Source organism: Equus caballus, chromosome 25 (genome assembly GCF_041296265.1).
Source record: "Equus caballus isolate H_3958 breed thoroughbred chromosome 25, TB-T2T, whole genome shotgun sequence".
In the NCBI taxonomy this organism is placed as follows: domain Eukaryota; kingdom Metazoa; phylum Chordata; class Mammalia; order Perissodactyla; family Equidae; genus Equus; species Equus caballus.
Window position 1 is genome coordinate 22663510 of NC_091708.1, and position 20402 is coordinate 22683911.

Here is a 20402-nt window from a genome sequence, read left to right on the forward strand (position 1 = left end):
TAAGCCACCCCGTCTACAGCATTCTGTTATAGCAGTCCAAACCAAGAAGGGGGAGAGGAAATGTAAGCTGGCAGGGCCTGGAAAGTGAGAAAGAAAGATCCTATGGTATACCAGCAGAAAGTCCAATGAGACAAGAAGGGAAGGAGGTAATCAAGAAATTCTGATCTAGTAACGGGGTACTAACTGGATTAGGAGTCATGAGACCAGATCACAGTTATCCTATTGACAGAAGAAGCCAATTGTGGCTCAGTATCTCTATTTCTTCATCTGCATTTACCTCTGAAAACTTTGATAATAAAATAAAAATGCATGTAAAACATATACTTGGCAAGTTCATCGCAAAACTAGTAATACAAAAATCATAATATGTTATACATATTTATACATTATACATATACATTATACATATTTATAAACAAAGTAACATTTTCCACGCTGCTTCTGCTATCATCTTATCCATACTACAATTCTAACAATTAAGAGGTTATTAATTGTAATAGTAATTATTTTACTCTACCTTTGCAGTCAGGAGTAGGGCTAAAAGAAGGGTTCCTATCACTAACAGAAATATGATGAAAATGCTAATTATTTTGTCTAACATCTTCTCCAACCAGATGATCATCTGCACAGAAATGAAAAAGAGAATTACTTATCTTTCAAGTACAAACAACTTAATAAAAACACACATGTATTCAAATATCATGAAGACAAAATAGGATATTCAGGCTTGCAAAGCAGACTATGGCATAACGATTAAAGCAGTGAAAGCTGTAAGCAACTTTAGAAAATTAACAGTATTAATTACTTTGTTGTTATATCGAGTTTCTGAATTGTCACATCTAAGAAAAGGCAGTCAATTCGACATAACCTATATCCAGTTGTGAAATCACATAATGTGGTATATTTACATTTCAAATTATAATTTATAACCTGGTAAATATTCTAAACAAAATGACGACAATCCATTAGCTGACCTCAAAGCTCATGAAATTTTACTGTCAATTAGCAAATACGAATGACTTTAGAAAAAGTATGCCTCTTATAAAATAGGTATGTCCTAAATTATGCAGATAAACTAGGAGCAAATTAAAATAGGAATTACATTCAAAGTATTTTTTCCCTTTGATGTCATTAGGATTACAATAAGAGTAATAACAAAAATCTAACATTAAGGTAACAATAAATAATTTCAGAATAATGGTCACTCTGGGGGGGCACAGGGCAGAGAGGTGGATGCACAATCAGGGCGAGGTATAAAATGGCTTTCAATTATACAGGTAATGTCTTATCAAGCTGGAGGGTGGGCACATAGGTGTTCTTCATATCTTTTTATATTTGAAATAGTTCATAGTAAAATACTTTTAAAAATCTGACTTTCCACTTGAAATTTCTATTTTTTAAAACATAAGCTTTATGACAAATTATTATTAAGTGACTGTAAATAAAATATAATCATTAATGTAGTGGTTACTCTTTAATCAATAATTTAAATTACGCTCTCCTTAAATGCTACTTAAAATTCTATTTTGAGTAGAACTTCCCTCATCTTTCACAATCACAATCCTACACTTAAAAAATTTTTGTTTTCAGAATATATAACAATTGTGATAGATTTCTAGAATTCCTGACATGCAAAGTTACCATATAACATTTCAAAAGTACAATTAGACTGATGATGGCTGAAACGCCACATTGCAACACTTAACCCAACATGAGCTAGAGCGTTGCTGAATAAATTATTCTCAATTTAAATCTGAATTATGCTCTCCAAACAGTAAGTTAAACACCCGAGAGCACAGAATGCTGGTTAAAAAACAACATAACTCCTAAAACATTTGTTTTCCACTCAATGCTTATAAGCTTGCATCCCTCTTATCTTTCATGAAGGATACTGTCACTAAGAGATCAAAGCTATAATGAACTCAAAGATAAAATGTTATCTTTTACCTTGACAATTACAGCTTCCAACAGAAGAGTTAATTTTCAGTGCATGCTACCAAAGCATCAAAGACAATGCAGAGATTAAAATAAGTAATAACAGGCTTTCTAAGATATGGAAGGTCAGATTTCATATTTTGAACATAAGTTCTAAAATCAATGAAACCAGGAAGGTTTACAATCAGAAACCAACTCTGCACCTAGCTCTTGAGCCAGCTTCCTGAGGAAAGCACCACCGTGGGAGGATGCCCCTTCCTCCTCCCAAACCCTAACAGTGCCTGGCACACAGCAAGCGCTCGGCTAATAGATGTCTGAATAGGTGAGAATAATTTCAGAATTAAGATGAGATCTGTATTCACAAATTACAATCTCTGAAAATAACTTGGGAGGCTCAAATTTTTTAGAAAAGTCATATTCTGAAATACATTTTTAAACATAACATTCTATTTAGAAAGTATGAATACCTAAGTTCACGTCTAGGTATTTTAAAGTATGAAACACAGAATATTCACAAACACCTTACGTGCATCAACACTACAAAATCAAACCATATATTTTTCAGCCAGGGTAGCAGTTTCCTATCACGAGTCATATACCTAAGGGTTGGAAAAAATCCACACTAAGAGTCATCTAAATAAAAATTTATACTCAAGGGATAACACTGAGGGTTAGATGTTTCATTCAAAATTTAAAACAAAGTCATTTAAGATGTTCAATACACAAGCTAAAAAGTTGGAATTTTTTCTATTCACATGATGGCCAGCTAAGATAAGGAGAAAGAACAGGATGAAAAGGGAGACAAAAAAAGAGAGAAAAGAGTGGGAAAGAGTCAGGAAAGACTTAAAAATATGGGAAGAGGGTAGGTGGTGCACAGAACTAGGGACCAACAGAGAGGAAAAAACAAAGCAGACAAAACTCACATGGAGGAAGAGAACCTCGTGCACAAGTGAATGGAACAAGACTCACAAGGAAAGAGAAACTCATGGACACAGAAAGAGAAACAGAAAGGAATGGAGAAGGGGAAACGGATGGAGGCAGAATTCCTAAAGAAACACCACAGGTGCTGTCCCCTGAGGCCATCCTCTGCTCCTGTGCTCTGCTTGGGGTCAAGGAAACCACACCACCTGTCATCACTGTCCTGCTTCAGAAGCCGCAGCCTCTAGGAATTCCCCCAGTCTCCGATGATAAAAAGGGAAGGGAGTCATTTTAAAATGATATTAAAATGTTTCAAATGTGAATGAAGGGCATGTATTTTTTAAAATTTAGAGATGTTGGCAAAGTTAGAGTTATACCAAAAGACAGTGAAATTCTACACTGCCTGGCCTTACTCATCAGGCTATTAGGAAAGTGTCCTTCCACGGCTGAGTTTTCTCTCCTATTTCATTATTCTGGGCCTGTAGGTTTTCATTTTGCTCTGAGTCTTTTAACCAAATTCTAGTTGAGTCTTAGTGCAAATAATCAATATACTAAGAAATAAAACAAGCCTTGAGAAATAGATTACATTTCAATTAACCATAAGATGTGTTCTCTATCGTCCTCACTTCTCTTGAATTGGTTCCCTAATTCACCCCACTGGAACTTGGAAGACCAAATACCCAATGCTGCCACTTTCTGGCCTCAGAGGCAACGTAATATAATAGTCCCCGACTTATCTGTGTGCTTTCCTGGAGCACTCTCTCAGAACTTCAAGCAGTTAGTCCAACTCTACACCAGTGCTTTATCTGTGCTGCACAGAATCATCAGAGAAAAAAGTTACCCAATCTCTTAGGAATCCTTTAAAATGAACTAACTAGTCAGCTGTGAACTAGGCCCACAAATTAGGTAATGTAACTCATTTAGTCACCGAAGGTTAAATTGAATTAAACCTAACGACTTTAGCTCTCCTGTCTCTCACCTCTTGAGGACACTTTCATTTCAATACACACAAATTAAGGAAAAACATATTTCCACCTATTTTGATCAAAATAAGAAACTGTGACTTATGTTTGCAGCAATATCATCTGCCAAGGATTGAACTCCTTTACTCATACAAGTTTTGTAAGAAATGGAAGTACAGTCATTTGCCGCATAACGACGTTTCAGTCAGCAACCAACTGCATATACAATGGCGGTCCCCTAAGATTAGTACCACACAGCCTAGGTGCGTAGTAGGCTGCACCATCCAGGTTTGTGTAAGTGCACGCTATAATTGCCTAATGTTGCACTTCTCAGAACGCATCCTCATGGTTAAATGATGCATGACTATATACACAACTATACATGTGGGGGTTGAGGGTAGGGGTGGGGGTTGGGGGGTGTCTGTGTCTATTTATTTATTTTATACAATGTTTATTTTCAATCCAAAGTTTAAAACTTTAGGCATTGTTGAAAGTCTCTCCTCTGTTTCACCAGAATGAACGCCTCTCTGCACTTCAAAGTGTCATTTTGATCTATTTCCAAGAGGTACATCTATCTTAAGGCTTGTGATAATATTTCCACTAAAGAGTTTTAGAATCTTACTGTGTTTAAACAAAACACACATAAATGATGTCATCTCTTGCTATCTGTCCTAAGGATTTAATGAAATTAAGTCTGGGACTACTAGATGTGGACGCTGTCATAGCTACAGCACTCCTAATGTATCAGGATTCACCCTTATTGAAGTTATTAAAAATGTACCTATTATAATTCCATGCCAATCAAGCGAAGAACTTATCAAAGATACAACCTCATATCTTGGGAAATGCATGAAATTAGATGTCACAGGCTATGACTATAACCTTTTTTAAGTTAAAAATAAAATTTTAGAATGCTACTCACAAAAAAAGACAATATATAAAATTACCAGCCGAGGGAATCATAAAATTACTTCACAGATTTATCTTTTTGAAAAAGTCCTGTCATTTACAGAAAAAGCAGCAAGAAAGAGTTCTCTTCCCTTTCAGTAACTATTGCCTAACATGTCTTCACACGTGAAAGGAGACCAGAGCCTCAGGCTGAACCACATTATAAAGCTGAAGAGGAATGGAAATCTTTTACAGTGAACAAAACCACTACAGGATGGAACCTCTTAGAAACATTTGGGGAAGGAGATACCATTCATATCCATTTAGGATTTAATGGCGATTTAAAGGCCTTTGTGTTTTTAGCAAATTGTGCTGTCACAGTATTAATGCTTCACGACCTTCCATAGCTTATAATTAGAACTTTAAAAACAAACAAAAACTTAGTTTGACAAATGGACAGAAACACAGAGTGAAAAGGGAGATAAAAGGGGAGGGGGGAATTACAGAATTCAACAGTAAAAACCAACATCTGTGTGTTCATTTACCTTCTTATTTAGCCAGTGCCAGAGCTTGAGGACAGGGGGGAAGGTGAGAAAGAGAAGATAAGAACAGCGGAACATCATTAGAGAATGCAATAATAGTATGAAAAGAAAAGGAAGTCACTGAGGGCATGAGGAAGAAATTATGCCAAAGGAAAAACTAGAAAAAAAAAATTGTAATGCATTAACAAAGTTTTAAAATCAAGTGAATGTAGTATTCCTTTAACATATACAATGACCGAAATGATGATAACCACAAGCTTTGTTGGCAATTCAACAATTAAAAATTCATAAAGTAACCTGAAAGCTCGGAGGCTTAAACAGTCACACCAAATTCCAAAGATGAGGGTAATAATTAAGAATCTTTCACACATCATGCACCAAAAAGATTTTTAGTCCCTGTATAAACTGATCTATGTTCATATACAACATTTTCAGTGAACTTTGTAGTCGCAGCTTCATAGTATTAATTATTTCACATTATTTTTCAAGAGTAAAGCAATTCAGTGCTCATTTGGAACAGCGAACACCTGGCCAAAAGCAAATATATCTAAGATTCTGTTAATATTTGGTGCATTTCCTCCCATCCCAATTTTTAGGCACACATTTTTCTACTATAGATAATATCCCACTTTTTTTTCACATAAACATTACCTCATCTAAACCTCACAATATTTATCACTATAATAACTAATGCTAGTTAGTAGACACATAATCTGAAAATCAGTAGACGTAGGATTTAAGGCATTATTAGTGGCATAAACAGTATAAAGGCTAAAAAGCATAATTTCATCAGTGACTATAAATCTCTTCGCAGAGTTATCCCTAAAGAAGTCCACCCAATGCATGTTCAGACACATATTCAATTTCCTGTAGATGGACCATTTCAGAAACACTGGTCCAATCAATTAAAATTTAATAGAAACGTGAAAAATAGATTTATTCCCCAAAGCAGCAGCCCATATAGATTACACTAGAAAGAATATAATTTTAGCATCAATTATATTTAAATATTATTTGTGATAGCCATTTATTCTGATATGTATTGTTATATATAACAGAAAACGCTGGTTTTATTCATTTTACTGTCTCTCTTCCTTAAGAAGGACAGAGTGGCATAAAATTGCCCCTGGAACTTCAAATGACCCAACTGTGGAGTTTTCCTAAACGAAGGGTTTCAAATACAAGCACAGGAGAATGCTGAAAATAGGATCTAGTTTCTATCCCTTCTGATAGTATGGTAAGACAAAGAAGTTAACTGAAATAAGAGTTACCCTCCTTAAACAGCCTGAAGTGCTAAATCTGCTCTAGTAAGATAAAGCTTCACCCAGCACCAAGGAGATGTGGTAAATAGGTTGAAATTTCTAAGAAATCTTAGCTTCTTTTTTAAAAAGTTGAAAAAAATTAATATGAATACAAATAGGCAAATCACAAAAGAATAATATAAATAACCAATAAGCATACAAAAGGATGGTCAACTTCATTTTTACTTTTAAGACTGTGAAATTAAAACAACACTGAGATACTTCTTTTTACGAAACTAAAAAAAGGACATTTGTTATCTTATCATATCCAGTATTGGCAAGAACTCAAGGAAATGGGCACTCTTATATGTTGCACTGGTGGGAATTAAAACTGGGAAACTTTCTGGAAGACAGTAAGGTAATACATAAGAAAACACATCCGCTGCATCTCCTTTGACCTGGGAGATTTCACTGTGAATTTGAAAGGTTTACTTCCTCCCCCCGCAACATGAACTCACACATTCTCATCTCCAGCTACACTTGCTTCACCTAACAGCATTTCTCAACCTTCAGTCACGTATGGAGCTGTAGAAGGAAATGTTTCTTGGCCTCTACGATGAAGCCCAGCCTGCACAGCATGGTACACAAAGACCTTCTTGATCCAGTCTCGTCCTTGACTCTCCAGTCTCCACTCCCACTAATCACCATTTCATATAACCCAGCCAACCATTTTCTTGGTGTTCCCTAAGAATCCTGCTCGGTGCCTTTGCACTGCTCCATCCACCTTGCTCTTCTTGCCCTGTCTACCTAATAAACTCCTACTTGGGCTTCAAAACTTACCCTGGCATCACCTCCTCTGTAAAACCAACAGTGAGTCATTTCTTGCTCAGTACTACCACTGTATCCTGTACATACTTTTCCTCCACAAAGTATAAGAGCTAACGCTTACAAAGAGTTTACATACACCCGGCCCTGATCTAGGAATTGTACACATATTAATTCATTTAACCCTCACAACCACCCTATGAGGTATATGCTATTATACTCATTGCGCTGATAAGGAAACCAAGGCACAGAAAGGTTAACAAACTCATTTAAGGTCACACAGCTAATGAGTAGCAGAACTAGCATCTGAAACCAGAGTTTGGATTCAGAGTCCATGCTCTTAACCACTAAGCCTCTGAATCTGAACACTCCCTCTGAATTTTAATGGATTGCTGTCTCTCCACTAAACAGAGCTTCTTCATCTACTTTTCTGTGATTCACCTGATTTTTACCAGGACTTAGCACAATATCTGACACGTGGGAATTACTCCAGAAATACTCACTGAACTGAGCCACTACCCAGCTATATAATTTTAGGCAAGTCATTTAACCCTTCTGGATTTCAATTTGGTCCTTATAAAATGAGGGAGTTGAATGAGGTGTTCCATAAGATCCTTTTCTCCCATTTTTAAGAGGAAAAACTACTTAACACAATACTTCTTTAACTAAATCCATCCTATCCTTATATAAGCTATAATTTCAAACTTTAAATTTCATCATGGAATTAGACATTAAATGTGTCATCAAAAATTACAGTATAAATACTAAATACCATGAAACAGAATACTTCAGACCATGAAATACATAAACTCCATTAGAACAGCCCAAATTCTTAAGATACAATACCTTACTATCGACTTTTAACAAGAATTTTCCAAGCCCGATAATCGGCCATGGAGCTAGAGCTTCCTGCCGCTCCTTCAGGAAGCGCTCCACCACCCGCCACCACGCGGAGCAGCGCTTCTCCAGGAAGTTCACGACTCCAAAGTGAACGATGAGCTTTTTGAGTATCCAGACTATAAAGAAATACATACAGAAACAAAATACAGATTACAAAGTTATAACACGAAAAGGTCCTTGAATTTCATGTGACCTTTCTAAAACAGTAAAGCTAGTATTAAAATAAAGATTAACTAAAAAAAAAAAAATAGGAGGGAGAGAGAGAAACAAATTCAAGGTGTTCCACATTGATGATATTGGGACAAATAAGTTTTCACACAATCCCCACCTGCCTGGATACTATCTTCTCTGTGAAGTCTGAATCCCTGAAGAAGTCAGGGATTATTTCGCAGCCCACATAAACATAAGATACTCTGATCTTGAAGGTTCTAGTGACTGCACTCTTGGCCTCTCATACCTTCACCTTCCAGGGTAGAGAATTCTAACCCCTGACATGTTCCGATCTCCTTGGCTATTACAGCTGCTCTTTTCAAATTTTGTTCTCCTCCTTAGCTGTCTGATGTTTAGTGACTAGAAAAGGATAAGGTATTCCATTTGCATCACGATTTTCTACCACCACAGGGTAACATTTTCATCTGTGTTCCTGTTTCTCTACTTGATGCTGCTCTGCACATCTGAATCCTTTCCAGGGCTTGGTGGAGAAGTGGGGTGGGTACAAGCAGGGCTGTTATAAATGGCCTGAGGCTGTGCACTGCACGACTTCAGCAGGGACCATTCACAGACCACAGTATGAATGTCCCCCCCTACAGCTGGGCAGGGTGGTGGCCCTTCAAGCTGGGGTTAAGCTCCCTGTTAAAGGCCGACTAAGAAGGTGGTGGGACTAGAAGGAAGTGTTACTTATCTGTGAGGGTTGCCTTGAAGTTTGGACTCTAGATAATTGACGCCAAGCACTGTAATTTCCCTAACTCCAGGGATTTCTGTGTCCTTATCTCTGGCCTTGTAACCTAACAATTCAGATTACTATTTTGAACCAAGAGCTCAGTGGTACAGACTGGTTCAACAATTTCTTCATTAGCTTTCTTAAATCTCTAAAGAAGTCTTAGGAAAGCTCCTACACCCCCTAGAATAAGCCTAGGGTAATTATAGGCTCTAGAAACCTTTTGAGCGCCACCGTGTTCCCGGCCTGCTCTCCCAAGGCCATGTCAAATTCCTATGATGGCCTGTAGGTTAAGAAATGACTAGGACAAATATTTAACTCCTATTAATGAACTTTAAAGAAAGGGAGGTTCCAACAGCAACTAACACATGATTTGCCAGCATAAAAGAAATCACCTGGCAAAACAGAAAGTACGGAACAATCCAGAAGAGCAATTTAAATTAAGCATTTCTATAAATTCCTTAATAGAAAGCATGGCTATGGTATGTACTCTGTGTGACTTGCTTAATTACACCTGTATCTTGTTCCAACTGCCAAACAGAAGTTCTGCTTGAAGAATGCAAGAAGCAGATACAAGTTTCAACCACTTATATCCCATGTTCCTGAAGGACAGGTACTACACAGTGTTCTGGTCATAACAAATCTTTAAAAAAAAAAGGTAACTATTTAATTAGCTGTCCAATTTCACGAGAATAAGAAGTTTGAAAACGAATGATCTAGACGGTAAATGGTCCACTAAGTTTAGACTTTTGGACCATGGTGGGAAATAGGCTTCTAAAAATCAGACTGTGTTTAAATCGATAGTGAAAAACCTTCATAAAGGAGACAAGGACTAATCAAATTAGAAGGTATCTGGACGGCAGGATCCAGAGCATTCACTGAGGCCTTAATAAATGTGGCACAGACTATGACTGCAATAAGAGGAAAGCCCGAACAATCAGCAAAGTATAGAATAAGAGACTCTCCTACAATGCACCTACAAAACTCCTCCTTGCTCTTGCCAGTCTTAGAAGACAGCTTTAGAGAGAACAACACAAGAGAAGTGGGCCTTAAATTACCACGGTATTCAAGCACAAAGACCCAACTTAATGACGTATGGAAAGCCACATGATTCCATTTTGATACACATACACGTAATTCAATTTTCTATCAAATGAAGAATCAAGATTTTGCATATATATATTTCTTAAAACTCACATTTCCTTTGAATTAACAATGCAACGTAAAATGCGCTTCACTAAGAGCAGCTCTCAAAACTCAATCGTAAACCCCAAAATTCAAGATTAACATTCTCCTCCACAGAATCACGAATGGCAGAACAGTCAACTCCCCATATGGAATGACCAGTTTCTTATACCACACAAAATTGTAAGAGGCTAAACACATTTTCAAGCTTAAAAGTGAAATATTAAAGAAGTATCCAAGTAATAAATTTCCAAAATAATGTTGATTATCTAAATGCAAACATACAATTGTTTTATTCAAAAAGACAGGAAAATTATCTCAAATATTAAAATCTAAAAGAAAAAAAAAAAACTTCTTCGAAGACAGGAAAGATCCTAACTAACCCATTACCTGCAATGGGCACCGGCAGCAGCTGCACAATCCACAGGTTCAACCAGATCTGGACTCCAATGATGGCCCAAACAAGAGACACAAAGTAGATGTCGCTCGTTTTCTTCTTTCTAAGAAACGTTCCGATTTCAGGCCTTTGTCTGCCCAGGGTGGGTGACGGGGAGGAGGGTGAGGAAGAGGAGGACAGGGTTGGAGGGGGTTCTCCTCTGTCCATGGTTTCTGAAGAGGGAAAGAAAAAAGTCACCCACCATACTAGTTCACATTAGAAACAATGATACAGAGCAATTCACTAGGCTACCCTATTTTAAGCCTTCAAAATGTACTCTGACAGTATAATTACAGTGGGTTCAAAAAGAAAAAAGATCTAGATGTATGTTTGCACATGCACTGGAAAATCTGTGGAGAATTACAATGCTGACAGTACTTAAATCCTTAATAGGGAAATTAAGTTTGTTGGGGGGTAGGGCTGGGGACGGGGAATTTTTTACTGTATACGCTTTACACTGTTCAAGTTTTTTATGTCATATATCATTTATTTATATATATTTATTTAAACAAACAACTAAAGAAAATACATGTCAAAATAGCTGAGAATTATAATTAGTCCATGAAAATTAATCAAACCATATAAAGCAACAAATACTAACATACAGTAGAATTCCTATATTTAAAAGTTCCTCCTCTTTTAATGTAACTTTATATTAGATGTGCCTATACACATTTCTGACACAATATGACTTTTCAGTATCATTTTACCAAAATGGAGCCAACTGCTCTTACAAGAACCCAGGACTCTGAAACATGTCTTTCTCTTAGAATGAGATATAAAACAACGACAGATTGCTGTGGGTGAGGAATTTTCAAATAAAGGAAATCAGACTGAATTATTTCACACAAGGCACTGTTCTCTAACAATGCGACTACTATGTTACATTTCCTAGTTTTACCGAAACATACTATATATATCAGAAATCATATAACTCCTAAAGCAATATAACCCAGTATACCCTATGATGATAGAAATGAGTAAGATCCTAAAACTTGCATTTTTGCTTTCCACAAAAAAATGTTAATGACAAAGTATATCATATTTCAGAAAGTCTAGAAAAAAAAAGAAACAAGAACACCCATAATCCCAACCCCCCCATCTGCCTCAGAGTCTTCACATAGTTTTACACAGTTGCATCACATTCCACTTACCCTTGTCCACTTCCTCCCTCCAGCTGAGTGTCAGCTCCAGGACAGCTAAGACCTCGTCTGTCTTATTCCCCCTGCACTGAATTCCTAGCACATAGAACAGTACCTGACACACAGTAGAAGCTCACTAAATATATGCTCAAAGAATGACTTAACTGTTATTTCATAATTTTCATAAGTGAGTGCATAGCAGCCTTCTGATTAGTATATCATCATTTCCTTAGTGTTTCTTCTAAAGTTAAATGCTTAGCCGTGAGTAAATTTTTACTACTGCTATAACTAGCACGCTGGTAAGTCAGCCCACCTCACCTCAGGTTTGAGGCTAAAGCCCAAGCTAGTTACAATATGCTTCTGTTGGACTTTAATCTCTGAGTATCTTTCTAATTTGGAAACTTCATGTTGGTGGATGTGGCAGACATGCAGAAGAATAGTAAGTCCGTAACCAAAACATCACACCCTCTTCATTCTGCAAACATGATTCACTGTGCAAGAAAAGTACGTTTTGGGGCTGGCCCCGTGGCCAAGTGGTTAAGTTCGCGTGCTCTGCTTCAGCGGCCCAGGCTTTCGCCGGTTCGGATCCTGGTCACGGACCTAGCACTGCTCATCAGGCCATGCTGAAGTGTGTCCCACATGCCATAATTAGAAGGACCCACAACTAAAATATACAACTATGTACTCGGGGGCTTTGGTGAGAAGGAAAAACAAAAAAGGAAAAAAAGAAAAATAAATTTTCCTACAGTCCCAAATGACTTCTCAGCTGATCCCTTCCTTCAAGACTTTTCTAAAGTCAATTCTTTGAGAAGAACTAACCAAAAATACTCCCTAACTCCAAAACCTCTGGCACTAATGGACCTCGTGGCACCGACCTTGTGGCACAGACAGGGACAGCGGTTTACATTCCTGAACTCTGTGTGAGCGCGGCGTGCCTTTAAAGCTGGTATAAATCTACCAGCTGGATCCCCCAGGAGCACTGAGTCCAAAACAACCAGAGGGCTCCGTTTTAATGGCAACAGTCAATATGAGCATGCGATGAGTCAAGCGAAGGAAACTGTGAGAAGAAGAGCAAGAAATGCCAAAGAAATGGATGACTTGAAGATGGAAAATAAAAGCCAAGAGAAAGAGATGGAGAAAGGGAACAGGAGAAAGAGCAACATGAAGAGTGAGAGCCAAACAGGACGCTGGAGGAGGACTGACAGAAGTAGAAGAAATGGAAAGTAAGAAAAGGATTCAATGGAGGAAAATACGGACAGAGGTAAACTGGGGACTGAGAAGAGAAAAATAATATGAAAGGAAAGTGAAAAAGAATAACAAAAGAAGAATAAGCATTTAAAAAAAAGGAAAAGATGAAAGATCAGGATATGAAACCTAAGAAGGTAAATAATTAAACATATGAAAAAAGGGATATACGACAACAAAGATGAAAGGCAAAAAGGTGTAAAAATAGAGATCAGAGAGAAAAATGAAGAACCAGTAAGTAGCATTTTGTGATGCTGGTGTCCTTCTTAATTTTACATCTATGTATATTTCATTTTCCAGAACGATTTTGAAGTCATTCCTTCATAAGGTCAGTCACCTGCAGGCTGGGCTGAGGGCTGGTCTTCAGTGCCCGATTCATACCCTGTGATAGAGATGGCCAAGGTCGCTAGAGTAGAAGCTGCCATGGAGATAACCTGCCCTGGTAACTCTGCCCCTGGAAAACAAGCAGACATTTTTAAAACTTCTTAAAGCAAATGAAAAAAGTATGAAATAACTTACAAATTGAAACATAACCCTACGTTTTCAACAGCAATAAAACAAAACAGTTATTACTGACCCACTGGACCAGTGGTTCTTTGCCAAGGGAGAATGCTTAAGAATCAACAGGAAAGTCTCCTAAAAATGCAGGCTCCTAGACTCTCTGTCTCTCTCTCATTTGGGAACTTCATGATACTGCATGTGACAGAGGATAGAAAAACACAGAGTGCCGCACTTCATTTTTTAACTTCACAGATTAATTTTAACATACATCTCTGCTGAAAAACACTGCCACACCCAGTCTGTAAGCTTCCTGAATGCAGACTGTCTTACCTTCCTTTGCATCACTAGCTCCTAGTACAGTATGAGACAGCCCATCCTTGGTGCTCTCAATAATAACATTCTATGAATGAATATGCAAACATATGGATATTATGCAAAACCACACAGATCTCGGAAGTACATAATTTGGCACAGGCAAAATCCACCACTTGAAAATCTAAGAGGACATCATTACTTGTTTCATGTTATATGTTTCTTGTTAAGTCTCTAATAGGTAGCACACCAATAGGTAGTAATCATTTGCATTAGATTCAAATAAAACATTTACCAGTCAATGAGGTCTGTTTGTAATGGTCAGTCTCTGACCTGCTATGGCAGAAAACAGAAATTAGCTCACACAATATCGACCCTTCAGAAAGTCAATGAATTTCAGCTCCAAACAGACTCCATGCACCCAACAAATCCAAGGCTGGCCATCTCGCAAAGATAAGCAGGCCAAGGCGCGAGATGGCTCTGGCGTAGATTCAGCCTCCAGGATCAAGAGCACTCATCTTGCTCAACTGTATCCTATCCCTCCTCTAAGAAATGCCTCTGTGACCTGAAAGAGCTTTATTCTTAGGCAATCCGAGAGAAATTCAAACTCACGATCTGGGAAGAAAGCAAGATATCTGCATTGGGACCTATTCTCCTGGGCTAAGTATCTAAGGTGTCTCTTAGATGCCAAGAAGAGAACAAGGCTGAGAGAGAAAGACATGGTCTTTCATGTCTTACATGTTCTTATTTCTCACTGTATTGGATGCTGGGGATGAAGACACAGACCCTGCCCCCATGGAGTCTGGTACAAGAGACAGATATGAATTAAAGAACCACACAAACATGAATGTATACAAACTATGATGACTGCTATAAAGGAAAATTACGAGGTATTTTATGAGCTCCTAACAGAAGAAATCTCAGTCTGGAGAAGCCAGGAAAGGCTTCTCTTTAAGAAGCAAAAATGAAGCTGATATACAAAGAATGAGAAGGAATTAACCAAAGGCATGTAAAGAACAGTATTTTAGGCAGAAGAAAGTAAGCAGGAAGGCTGTAAGTGAAAAAGCTGGTGTGTTAAAGACAGTAAAAGAAGGTCATGTGTCTGGAACACAGACAGCGGGTAGGACATTGGTATTGAACAAACAAGGCTGCAGACAGCAAGCCAGATGATGCAAGTCACAGATGACCACAGGAAGGACTTTAGTCTTTATCCTAAAAGCAGGAAAGCACTGAAGAGTTTTAAACAGGATAAGAACGTCTTTTTTACTAAATTTTATTGAGATAACTGTAACTTCACGTGCAGTTACGTGAAATAATACGGTGAGATCCTGTGTATCCTTTATCCAGTTTCCGCCAATGTAACATTTTGCAAAACTGTAGTACAATATCATAATCAGGATATCAGCATGGATACAAGATACAGAACAGCTTAGTTTCATGCCGCAAAGATCTCTCATGTTGCCCTTTCATAACCACACCCACCTCCCCATTCTGTAAATAAATGATCCGTTTTGGGATATAAAAACACCATTCTTGCTGTCTGGTCAAGAGCAAACTGGAGGGGACCAAGAGTAGGCACAGGGAGATAACTTACTGCAATACACAGGCAAGACACAACGATAGTACGGTCTGCAGTGGGAAAAGTGGCTGCACTTAAGAGACGTGGAGTAGGCACAGGGAGATAACTTACTGCAATACACAGGCAAGACACAACGATAGTACGGTCTGCAGTGGGAAAAGTGGCTGCACTTAAGAGACGTGGAGTAGGCACAGGGAGATAACTTACTGCAATACACAGGCAAGACACAACGATAGTACGGTCTGCAGTGGGAAAAGTGGCTGCACTTAAGAGACGTGGAGTAGGCACAGGGAGATAACTTACTGCAATACACAGGCAAGACACAACGATAGCATGGTCTGCAGTGGGAAAAGCGGCTGCACTTAAGAGACGTGGAGTAGGCACAGGGAGATAACTTACTGCAATACACAGGCAAGACACAACGATAGCACGGTCTGCAGTGGGAAAAGTGGCTGCACTTAAGAGACGTGGAGTAGTCAAAGCAGACTAGACTTGGTGATGAAACAATAAAGGGAATGAAAGAGATGATGGTATCAAAGATTACCCCCAAGTTTCCAGATGATGGTTAGATAGATAAACATGCAGGGGAAATGGATAAAGACTTTGGCCATATTTAAATTCTTTTTAGACTCCCAGATACAAGTTTCAAAAACAAATTGACTACACCAGAAACCAGACAAGACTTAGCTTCTTGTGCACGCAAGAGAGATTTCTCAGGCTCCACTCAAGAGCAAAGGTTGGGAACAATGAATGATAGCCTGGGACAGTAGAGTATAAAAAGAAAAGGAACGATTCCAGTCAAAATTCAAAAAAATCAAAGTACTCTGTCTCATATAGGATTAAAGACCAGTCAAGGATTCTGAATTACTAAACACACCTCTTCATAAGTAATTTAATGAAGTGTTGATTCATCTCTGAGAGACTCCAAAAAGTCAGTCCCGGGACGGTTTTTAAGTAGCTCCAAAACAACAAGATCATTTTGTAGCTCCCCAAATATGAACTTTCACTTTGGCTGCATTTTGACACATTCCTAAACTCCCGCTAAGCATTCATTCACCAAACGGGTGACCAGGCTACACACTGAGATAAGAGAGTATACCTAGTCTCAAGTTCAGTCTAACACTTAAACACTTGGATACAACTCAGTGTGTTGAGAGCTAATGTAAAGGGAAGTGTACACTATTTGGGGAGCACAGAGGACAGAAACCTAACCCACACCTCGGAGATCAGGGAAGGGTTTCCAAAGGCGCTGTCTGACAAGAACGGTAAAAGATGCCATCCTTCAAATCCTTTTAAACAAGTTAGTCTATCTTGCTAACAATCTCCCTATCCTGGGGAGGAGGGGAGAGGCTGGTGTCTTAGAGGGCAGGGGTAGAAAAGTTTTCCAGGAAGACAAAAAAGCAGGCGTAAAGACACAAAGGCAAGAAAAATCAGAGCGTGCTGTTCAAAGAACTCTAAGAAGTCCACGAAGGCCAGAACACAAGGTACAATGAGAAGAGTGGAGAGATAAGAGGATGCAGAGGGACAATGGAACCAGAGAATGGAAGGTCTCATATTTACTGTGCACAGAGGAAGGACAATCCAGTGGCTGGGAGCACAGGTGAGGAAACAAGACTGCCCAGGTTCAAATCTCAGGTCTAGTCCTTACTAGCTGGAGGACCGTGGGCAAGCTACCTAAAATCCAGTGACCTTAGTCTCGTCATGTTAAAATAGGGCTTATACAAATTCCTACCTCACGTGATAATCAAGTGAAACGATATGTATTAAAATGGTTAGAACAATGCCTGGTATGTAGGACTCAATAAATGTTAGCTATTATTATCATCATAAACTATAAGGAGACGCCACAAGCACTCCTACAGTATTTCTCTATACCTCTCACCCCCTTTCTACTTTATATTATAGCCATTTCCCTAAGTCTTATCCCCCTTAGTAGACATTTTTAGATCTCCCCACAGAACTACACAAAACATCTTACATGCAGCAGGCACTGAAAGACTTGAGGAAAAGTTAAGACCAATAAATTAAACCTTCATGACTATGCCTTAAAGACTAAAACTCTTTCTCCAACTTGCTGATGTCACTAAAATATACAATAAATATTCAATAAACCTTACCTAAATCAATGAAAACTATGCAACATCATCCTGGTTAATACACTAATGATTCAGTAAATTTTTATAGCACCTGAAACTTCACGAAGCAATGAAAGGAATAGCACGCACAGAAAATCAACCAAGAGTATTTGAGAATCATGGATATAAGATTTGGCAACTGCTCTTACTTATCCAACAGATATGCACTTTAATGACTTCTGATATCCTTCTGCACTTCAAAAACCCCGAGGGTTCGGGCAGAGAGATGATAAACTAGACAGAAGAATGCCAGGACCGAGAATCTAGGCAAAGCCATGGTCCTGGAAAAAAAGGCCCAGCTAAAAATAGGCACACAGACAAGAGAACATAATCTTGGGATCCAAGAACTATAAACAAAAAAAGGAAAGAGCATCCAAGGTTTCAAGTGTCAATCCGCCCAGGGACAGGGCCAGCATTAAGTGGAGGCCCAAATAGTAACAGGGACCTACACAAGTCCAAACAAGCAGACCACTGACATTAGCAGCCTAGCACCAGGGAACAGAAATTCACAGTCAGGCACGTAAGAAACAGATCACATGTTCATATAATACTTATTAATATGGCTAAATCTATAAAAAACAGTTTTTTTCATAATCAAGGGAAAAATACATTTTGAAACCAGTCTAAACAAGGAGATACTTGATCGACTTTGTTCTCTTTCACAGAGATAGTGGCAGTTGCCAAAAACATATCTAAAGATGCTCACTGGAAGGAGGCCCTGCGTATCAAGTAAAACCTCCCCAGTGTGCAAAGCGCCCTTTGAAGAAGGCTTCTGTTCCCATCACTAATGTGGAAAATACATCCTCTCGACTTCTAGTCTCACTTCACTGTACCACTGGTCAGTAACACGGGCTTAGACGTGGACCAGGAGGAGTGTCTCTAGGCCTATTTAACTGACAGTGTCAGAACCGGGAGGTAGAGACGAGCAATAAGAAATTTAATGTTTTCCTTTTCTTTTTCCAACTTGGGCTTAACTGGACCAAACTTGTTCATTCATATTACATGCTACCCCAAAAAGATTAAGGCAACAACCAAGCGTTCCCTGCAAAGATACTTTTGGTTGTTCATAAACAATTACCAATGTCAGGAGGAACAGATCCAGGTGCACTTCCCCTACTTCTCAGGCTGGGTGTCCAGGCTATTAAGAGTACACTTGATGCTTGTTTGCCTAGATTTTGAAGAAGCACTTCTCATACTCAGAGTAAATGGCTCGCTGAGCCTAAGATTCTTCATCTGTAAAGTAAGTAAAATACCAGTCTCACTGGATTACTAAGAAAATTAAATGAGATAGCGTGTTTAAAGAGCCTAAAAGGGCCTTGCCCATATTGTTATTACTAACAATAATGCTAGCTTTGCTCTTTTCTCACAGGCCAAGGGACACACCAAAGCTGGATTCCAGGATCTACTAAGTGAGACTCCTGGGATCCGAGAGGCAGAGGCGCTGGGTCCAGCAGCTGTGGGGGTCCAACAAGGCCACAGGGAAGACTGAAGGAGCTGATAACCACAACTGGGTGTGAGGGGATCAGCACTCAATACTATTTCAGGGTGCCTGACACCTGGTCAGAGAGCCTGGCGAAGAGGAAGAACACTGGGCTTAGGGTCAAGGACCTAGATTTGTATCTTAGCTCTAACAGTCACCTGTGGGACTGTGAGCAAGTCAGTTAAGCTCTGGAAGTAAATGTCTTCATCAGCAAAACAGGGATATCGACTTTATAAGGTTTTGGGGTTTTTTTTTTGTTTTGTTTGTGGATTAAAAAATACAGTACATTTAAAAGCATAGTAAACACCTAACATTTTTTCCCTACATTATCTTGGGGTTCCTGGAAATACCAAGAAAGAGCTCCCAAGATCTAAGAAAGAAAACCACTAAGTAAGGCCCCCGGGTTCAGCAGGAACTAGTGAAACTAACTCAGCAGTGAGCCACAAGTTTTCTGGGTCTACGTACTAAAGAAATTCATGCCTTGAATTCTGATGAAACCCAAAATATTAATTCGGTGAATCCAGTGAACCAGAGATCATAAAAGATCCTACGGCAGCAAAAGATTCAAAACTCAGAAGACACAGAGAAAGATGCCTACACAGGTGACCAGGAGACAACAGCAAGTCCTACAACAGGACAGTGGAAATGACAAGAAACGAGTAAGAGCACACACTGCCATGGCAGTACATTGAAGCATTCCTGTACCTAACTATATTATAGTGACATCTACAGGAGGGAAATGACTATAATGAAATGGAAAAGTTTTCCCAATATGGAAGAGAGAGTTTGAGTTCTGATGCCTAAGAGAAACAAGGTTCTGGGGCAACAGGAAAAAAAACAATTTGGAAAAAATGTTTAAAAGATTTATTTTATGATACGGATTATCTAGACTAGAAGTCCATACAAGGATTCTAGATCAGGAATAATCTATTCTGAAGCAGGGTGGAATGAGAGCAAACAAACCAAGGAAAACCAGCATTTCCAAATCTGGTCTCAAGATTTGTTCTGTGTCCCTGAGTTCCTTCTTTCTAACAGTCAGGAAAACAAATACCAGCAATCTGGCTTGCATGCCAACACACCACTATCCTGGGTTTATGGATGATTATAATAACCAGACACGGTTGTCTTTTCTTGATTTCAAAACTTGGTCTTAGAATTCTTGTCCTCACAGCTCTCTAGGCTGCCATCACCAGCAGACCAGAATTTACACCCGAGAGAAAACCCACCTGAATCCCCTGG

General features: G+C 38.7%; 1 protein-coding gene across 4 annotated transcripts in view; it reads right to left on the reverse strand.

Moving 5' to 3' along the window:
* Nucleotides 1-20402, reverse strand: part of TMEM245 (transmembrane protein 245) — a 91638-nt gene that overhangs the window by 56620 nt on the left and 14616 nt on the right. For 2 of the 4 annotated variants that reach the window (XR_011432553.1, XM_023629850.2), the window contains exons 4-8: nucleotides 13494-13610; nucleotides 10724-10942; nucleotides 8158-8327; nucleotides 5249-5272; nucleotides 518-622 (exon numbers count right to left, since the gene is read on the reverse strand). Coding sequence is in view for 2 of the 4 variants with exons in the window: in XM_023629850.2 (XP_023485618.2) it covers nucleotides 518-622; nucleotides 5249-5272; nucleotides 8158-8327; nucleotides 10724-10942; nucleotides 13494-13610 (635 nt within the window). In the remaining 2 variants the exon portion in view is untranslated. The remainder of the gene's footprint in view (nucleotides 1-517; nucleotides 623-5248; nucleotides 5273-8157; nucleotides 8328-10723; nucleotides 10943-13493; nucleotides 13611-20402) is intronic. The other 2 variants (XR_011432554.1, XM_023629851.2) reach the window with 1 other exon arrangement.